The sequence below is a fragment of the Xenopus laevis genome, chromosome 9_10L, assembly GCF_017654675.1.
Source record: "Xenopus laevis strain J_2021 chromosome 9_10L, Xenopus_laevis_v10.1, whole genome shotgun sequence".
Lineage (NCBI taxonomy): Eukaryota > Metazoa > Chordata > Amphibia > Anura > Pipidae > Xenopus > Xenopus laevis.
In genome coordinates, this window is record NC_054387.1 from 126,592,644 (window position 1) to 126,601,235 (window position 8,592).

Here is an 8,592-nt window from a genome sequence, read left to right on the forward strand (position 1 = left end):
TAGTTTTTACACTTAATAAATCTCACATTTTTAGAGAGAAAAACAGGAAAACCACCAGTTTTTAGATGTTCATGGAAAAAATAGAGCCCCTTAGAGAAACATTTGTTTATTATTTGGTGTTAATGTTCATTAACTCTTCTTCATCATTAAAAGTAAATTATCATTGTGTTTAAAAAAAAACATCCACCAAACTAAGGTGTAATGAGGCTCAGGGGGTTTGGAAGGTTAAGAAAAAAGAGCTTATAAGGCCAAGGTTTATTCTCTGAAAACAGAGAGAGCCTTGAAATTAGAGGTAAGTTGTTTTACTGAATGTTTAGAACTATGTTTGCAATGTATTTATATACTACAATTGTTTTTTGCTCTACATTTTCAAATAATACACTTACAGGTATATTGGGGCATTATAACCCAAGTTATTTAACTAGCTATTTTATAAAGTGGTATGTTAATAAATTGCAGCACAGCCCTGTCCTTTCAACCACGGTCCCACATTTTTTCCTTGTAGTTTTAGTGAGGAATATATTAAATTGATTTGCCCTAATTATGAATACTGTCCAGAGCAGGGTCAGCAGCAACTGATTTGTCAGAAAGAACAGAAGAGACTTATTGGATTCCTACGGACACCTTTTTTAATCACGACATTTAGGGGCACATTTACTTAGCTCGAGTGAAGGATTCGAAGTAAAAAAACTTCAGATTTCAACGGGTTTTTTTGGGTACTTCGACCATCGAATAGGCTACTTCAACCTTCGACTACGACTTCGACTTTGAATCGAACGATTCGAACTAATAATTGTTCGACTATCGACCATTCGAGAGTTGAAGTACTGTCTCTTTAAAAAAAAATCCCACTACCTAATTCGGCACTTTAAACCTACCAAGCATCAATGTTAGCCTATGGGGACCTTCCCCATAAGCTTTCTAAGCTTTTTTTGATCGAAGGAAAATCCTTCGATCGATGGATTAAAATCCTTCGAATCGAATAGATTTTTCCTTTAATCGTTCTATCAAAGTATTTGCTGTAAATCCTTCGACTTCAATATTCGAAGTTGAAGGCTTTTACTTTGATGGTGGAATATCGAAAGTTAATTAACCCTTCGATATTCGACCCTTAGTAAATGTGCCCCTTAAACTAGCTTGTAATAATTATCATTTTTATTATTAATAAGAAGAAGAATTAAGAGAATAAACCTCTCTGCCTGAAAAATACCCATAATGACCAGATCATTTGTTCTTCACTTTTCCATTGGTAGTGGTAGGGAATTTCATTACTTACAGGACAGAAACCCTTCTAGGCTAAAGACACATATCTGAATCTGAAAATAGTAATGCCATTTATGCACGTGTGCCTTCTAAACAAAAACACATACATTATATATTATGAATAATCTTGTACCTGATAATATCAATAATGCATATACTGTAGATGGTGAAACATCTCATGCCTTATGGCATGGTGCTCTATAGTATGAAAATTGACCTTATCCAGAAAACGAAGTATTCCAGATAATAAATGCCGCAACTGCATACATATACTAGTCATGTTACCTCTTCTTCTCTTTTGACATTATCGTTGTTTATCAAATTTCAAGTTATTTTAATACTGGAATTTAATTTTTTTCAAAAAAATTTACATTTTCGAGTTTAAAAAAAACTTGATTTATTGAAGGGATTCTGTCATAATTTTTATGGTGTCGTTTTTATTTCTAAATAACACTGTTTACACTGCAACTAATTCACTCTACCATATTAAATGTCATTCCTGAACGAACAAGATTTGTGTGTAGGCAGCCATCTGGGTGGAACTGCTTTCTGGCAGGCTGAATGATCATTTGGTTATTAGTTGTTTATAGACCATACTAAAGTGAGATGGAAAACCAAACAATAGTGTATATGTTGGTTCTTGGTGGACTGTCCGATCATCCAGGTCTTCAGATTCCTCTGTTCCTGGTGTTTCTCCTGATCTACCTTATGACTCTGACTGGGAACCTTCTGATTATTTTCCTGATCTACACTGATTTCCATCTTCACACCCCCATGTACTTCTTCCTTGGAACCCTGGCATGTCTGGATATGAGTTACTCCTCAGTCACTGTCCCAAGAATGCTCTTTGATTTACTCACTGATAAAAGGATCATTTCTGTGCAGGCTTGTATAACTCAGATTTTTTTCTTCATCTATTTTGCTACGTCAGAGATAATTGTGCTGGCATTGATGTCCTATGACAGATACATTGCTATCTGCCGCCCTCTTCACTACATGCAGATAATGAACTGGAAAGTTTGTGTTGAGGTTGTATCATTTGTGTTGGTTTTGGATGCAGTCTATTCCTTGATACACACGCTTTTTTTAAACAAACTCTTCTTTTGCAAGCCAGCAGCTTTGCAAAGTTTCTTTTGTGAACTGCCCCAGCTGCTTCAGGTCTCCTGTAGTGACATATTCATCAATGTATTGCTTATATTTTTTCTTGGGTTATTGTTTGCTGTAGGTCCTTTAGTAGTCACCTTGTACCCATATATCACTATCATCAGCACTGTTCTGAAAATCCCATCAAAACAGATGAGATCCAAAGCTTTCTCCACCTGCTCCTCTCATCTAACTGTGGTCTTTATACTTTACAGCACTATCATCTTCAACTACTTCCGCCCAAGTGCAAATTATCATTTCACAGAGAATAAATTGACTTCTGTATTTTATGCTATACTAACCCCCCTTTTAAATCCACTGATCTACAGTTTAAAGAATCAGGAGATCAAAACATCACTCAGAAGAACTTTACAGAAACTGCAAAGCCTGGGAGAGTGAGGGATGTGTGGGTACAAGACATTACTCAAAACTATGTAATATTAATGTTCTTGAGGTGTTGAATCATTTGGAAAGAATAGGCATTAGGTTGTGCCTTGGGCAGGCACATGCTCATTACAAAAATTATTTATCTTTCATTCACCTGAAGAGACTCAAATGGTAAGTGATTAAAATCACTTTGGAGTGCCTTGCAGATTGGCACATTTGATGATTATGGATTCCAGTGCCCTTTAAAATTACATTATCTTGGTTAGCATTTATCCTTGCCCAGGCCAGTGTATTGATTCTAAATATTAATTTTAACTAAGATTTATATTGCAACAACACATTCGGAGCCACATTCAATTGCAAAAAGATTTGGGGAGCAAAACAAGCATGAAAAAAGTTCCTGCTGGGGACAAATAAGAGCTGTTATTGGCTATTTTGCAGTGTGGACTGACAATCTCAAGGAGGCTCTGTTTGGCAATACAGGATATGTACCAGAGAAAATAGTTTAAAAAAATATTTTTATTTGTACAAAGTTTAAAAAAATGTCTATTTGCATCTCCATCCGCCTTACATGTTTTGCAAACCAACTCAGGGCACTAAGCCCATGACTAAGTGCCCTAAGTGGCTGCGAAACACGTAGGGCAGATGGAGATGCAAATATACATTTTTTCAAACTTTGTTCAAATAAAAATATTTTTTTAAACAATTTTCTCTGGTCCTGTGGATCCATTTGAGTGCCGGTCGGCCTTCTCTCTTCTACATATCCTTTGCCTTACCACTCCCTAAAGCTGGGGGTCTGGGCCTGGAGCACCTGGACCACATTTACTATTTGATGAGTCATTCACAGTTTATCCTGGAGCACCGTGTTTTTCCAAACCATTGCTCGGTTTGGCAGTACACCTGGTTTTATTGCAACCAAAACTTCAAGCCTGGAATTCAAAAATAAGCTCCTCCTTTAAGGCCAAGGGGTTGGAGAGCAACATGTTGCTCACAAGCAACTGGTATTATATTTTTCTCTCTAAGAATCTCTGTGTTTTTATTTCCCTAAAAAAAATTTACATATATAAAATGTAGAAACCATGAAAAACTCTAATACAAGACTTGTGAAAGCAGTAGAGGTCCTATAGAAGTCAATGGGAGATGTGCTTTTTGGACCTTTTTTAAGCATTTAAAAAATTTTCCGCTAGTAATGGTCTGAAAAACTAATAATACAAATGCATTTCTTGCCATAAAATATACCCACCCCATCTTACTACTAACCATAGTAACAGAGTAACTGAGGTTGAAAAAAAGACACATGTCCATGGAGTTCAACCTTCTGGGCCTTATTTATCAAAATCCAAATTTTTCTGAGTATTTAAAATATAAAAGTCCGACCAAACTAGAATCCATGATTTAATAAATCCTGAAAAAATTGAGTTTTTTTGTCCATTAAAAATTCAGATTTATAATAAAAAACAAAAATGTTTGATTTTTTGGCATTCGGACTTTAATGAATAACCCCCTTTATGTCTGTATAAAACCTTCCTAACTGCTAGTTGAATGCAACAAACACCTTCCTAAGCCACTTCAATTTGCCTCAAAGGGGAAAAAAATATATTTCTGACTCCACAATGACAATCAGACCAGTCCCTGGATCAGCGTTTCCAAAGAGCCACTTGGCAAACCATGGCAATTAAATTTCCAACAGCATGTTATTTAAACAATGTTTACATTTTTTTACTTAACAAAGAACACAAAATATGATGTTACATATGCTATCATTAATTAATGGCAAAAAGTTTTTTTTTTTATGTTGTCCCGGGCCTAGTGTGGCAGGATTTTATAGGGGCGGCATGCTGCCCAACCACACCCACATTGGTTCAAAAACACTGGGGATGAGCAGGAGATATTATCATTTTTTAAATATCCTGTGCGCCAATCCCCATTGCTTCAGTCCAGATGATGAAAATTTGAAAATAGGGGGACAGGGGCGACAAACGGCAGTGGGCCTAGGAGCGCCCACAATGTGAATCCAGCCCTGCTTGTTGGTAACCTTTGGTGGCATTTTTTAATAGCCTTATGGCATGGTGCTCTGAATTACAGGAAGACACTTCAAAAGCATTCCAGAAAAAAATATCACTTAACGAAGAATTTAATCTCAAAAGGTGTTCTTCTCTAGGATACTAACATGGTATTAGAAACAGGTAGTTTGAAATGTAATATTTGATCTTATTGAAAGCAAAGTCCTGTGATTTTTAATAATGTGACAGATTTGGATAAATTAAACTAAATATGTATTAATAATTAATTGGTAACATGTTAATATTTGGCCTTGGTCACCTGGATTCGGAGGTGACTGCTAGTGATACATGAAAAAAAAACTGCAAAAAGATAACCCATAGGGGCAGATTTAGTAAGAGGCGAAGTGGCCTTCGCTAGCAAAAATTCGCCAAAAAGACAATCCTCAGGGACATCATCAATTTACTAACAGGACGAGAGGACAATTCGCTAGCAAAAGAGCTCAGCGCTAACAAAGTTTTACTTAGGGCTGACGGTCGTTACTCCATAAATTTATAAAAGTGCAAATTTTCCACTATGTTACTTTTATCGCCAGAGTTATACCTGGCGAAGCGATAAGATGAAGCTACTTCCTCCTTAATCTTATGTCAGTGACATCATATCCTGTATGCTGAAAAGTCATAAAACAGTCAACACTGCTGTTTTTTCATATTTTAAAGTTGTAGCTGTTAAATACAGATGCAGCCACTTTGGTTTGTCTGTTTGACACAGAATAACTAAACACAGATATCCCATTTATCTCATTTATCTGCGTCACAACATCCCATCTAATTAAAGCATTCACCACTGTGAACAATGGTGCTTTGGTATGCTAATGAAAAGGTTAAATGCATTAAATGGGTTAAGATGACTTTAGATAACACAGTTTATTCAATTAACTCTGAGTCATGACGCATTTAACTCACAAATCCAAGTGGCTTCATCTGTATACTTTGTTTACATTTATTTAACCATTTCAAGGTCATGCCACATTTGTGGGCTCATGTCTAGGGCATTAGAGAATCTCTTTTGTCTTTATTTTGCTTCTTTGGACATTTGTAATAATAAGTGGCCAATTCAAGCAATTTCACCAACATCTCTAATAAAGACATATATATGATCTATGTGCACAGTACACGCCATATTTAAATTGACCTAAGCGTAAGTGCTTGTCACGGTCTTGATATTTTATGGTATTTCAATTACTTGCTCCCAAATGCAAAATATAATTTCATGGAGGACAAAGTGTCTTCTGTAGTTTATACAACATCAATCCTATTTTTAAATCCTCTGATCTACAGTTTGAGGAGCCAGGACCTAAAACCAAAGAAGGTGTTTAGGTAAACTACAAATTCTTTGGATTATATTAGCAAAGTTTAAAGAAAATACTGCAAACCGTTTTAGATAATTAATTATTAAATGCATGCAAATAAACACAGCATCACACTAGATTTCAGTCCTTTTGAACAAGTTAGATCTTTCTGGAGCACAAAAGACCTGGTGCTTAAGTGCAAACTTTTTTTTCCCACTTTGCACTATTCCCTACATCAATGAGCCCTGCAAAGAAAGGGCAAGAAAGAAAGACTATTAATACTATGATATTATTGTTTTTTTCACAACTAAAAGCAGGGGCTTTAGATGTACAATAGTAGAGTATAGGGTCCTGTAATAGGATCGCCAAATGAAGCTCAATTTTTTGGGGGATTTGCCCTGCATGGATATTAAACATTGAAAATAATCCTACAGAATGTTGGAGACTACTTATTTTTATCCTTCCTCACGCAAGTAGACACACCTATAAGAAAGAGTCTTTGGGGCAAATTCACTAACCTGCGGAGTTGCGATAGCGCAGGCTTCACCACACTTCGCCAGGCGAAGTTTCTTCAGGGCGCATACAAATCACTAAAATGCGAAGTTGCGCTCAGGGAGGCGAACGGCTGCGAAGTAGCGCTAGCGTTAATTCGTTAAATGCCTAATTTGCATACGGCAACCAAATGAAAGTACAATGGACGTATATGTAGCAGCAAATACATTACACTACACAATCCTGGGAAAACTTCATAAAATAAAGTAAGGTTGTTATATTGCCCAACACATGTGCCCACTATATAGTTTAGGTGCCATATGTTATGAAATGTAGGGGGGAAGGAGGGTACCCCAAAAAAATTTACGATCTTATTCAGCCGATCACCCTTAAAAAAGTAAAAGACGCCAGCGTTTTTTGGGACATAGAAAAAATTTCAACTTTTTTTGAAGCAAGCCCTATCTACTCTATTGCACTTCGCCTGGTCTGGCGAAGGCAAGTCTGGCGCAAGAGGTAACGTTCAGTAAAATGCCCAAGTTAGTGAATTAGCATAGTTACGTCCCTTCGCCATAGCGCAACTTCACCTGGCGTAAGGGTGCTAGAGTAGGTCCACTTTTTATTTACGCCAGCACCCGTTAGTAAATGGGCGAAGTAACGAAATGACGTCACGCTGGCGAATCTGCGCTAGCGTTAGGCGCTTCGCACTGTAGTGAATTTGCCCCTATCTCTCCCCATTGCTCTTTTATCGGCTGCCCCAATTATACCCTACCAAAACCCATCCCCAGTAGTGTATGCCAGAGTAATATAGCTTGTTCCTGAAACACATCACATGCAGAACAAATTCACCCCAAACATATACAAGTATATCTGTTGTCCATACTCTCCAAATGTAAATGCAAAGGATTGCCATTACAATATACAACAAACTCTGTTAGAGTCTCGTCATCATCGAGTTGATATTGGGTTGAGGAACTCACAGATACATAATGGATCTTTATTATTATGGCAGTTCCCTTGTCAGAAGTCAATTGTTGAAAATTCACAGTAGGCCCCAGTAGAGCTTAAACAATACCTTCCCTTCGATTTTCTCAACTGCTCTTCAGAAGTATCCTATACCTTTACCAGCATAGGTATATCCATGTACTAGAGAAACAGCTGTGTGTCTTTTCATATATAATATACAGTATACTGTACAACAACCAAACAATTATGCTAGTAAAGTCTATGTTCTGTATTATTAACTATTCCGTATAAAGATACATTTTTTTAGTGAATGTCTAATTAATTGAACAGAAAGAATAACAGAAAACCATATAGATATATAAATATATTAGCTTTACATGGTTTATATATTAACTATTTTCTTCATCGTATAGCATCAACCATCACCTCTGGATTACCAACCATTTTGAAGACCATCACAGGTTATACTTCATAGATCTGCATTTGGTTTTCATGTTTTTAAATTATTTAGCTTTTTTTTCACAGCTCTCCAGTTTCATTAATCTGGTTACTAGGGTCCAAATTACCTTAGCAACCATGCACTGATTTGAATAAGAGACTGGTATATTAATAGGAAAGGGCCTGAATAAAAAAAAGAGTAAAAAAAGTAGCAATAACAATAAATGTGTAACTTTACAGAGCATTTGTTTTCAGATGGGGTCAATGACCCCAATTTGAAAGCTGGAAAGGGTCAGATGAAGAAAACAAATAATTAAAAAACTATAAAAAAGAAAAAATGAAGGCTAACTGAAAAGTTGGTATGAATTAGCCATTCTATAACATAATAAAAGTTTACTTAATGGTTCACCGCCAATTTAAGGCTTATGGACTTTGCTATGTCTACATTTTTCACATTGATTCTATTACAATCAAAAAATGCTTTAATCATCAAAGCCAAAAAAGGGTAGAGCATACACAGGTATTGGATCCGTTATCCAGAAACCCGTTATCCA

General features: G+C 36.3%; 1 protein-coding gene across 1 annotated transcript; it reads left to right on the top strand.

The window, feature by feature from the left end:
* Positions 1 to 1,869: 1,869 nt before the first annotated feature.
* On the top strand, positions 1,870 to 2,805 carry LOC108701948 (olfactory receptor 5B12). Its single transcript, XM_018236959.2, has one exon. It carries the CDS (start codon positions 1,870 to 1,872, stop codon positions 2,803 to 2,805), a length of 936 nt encoding a protein of 311 aa, XP_018092448.2.
* The last annotated feature ends 5,787 nt before the right edge of the window (positions 2,806 to 8,592 follow it).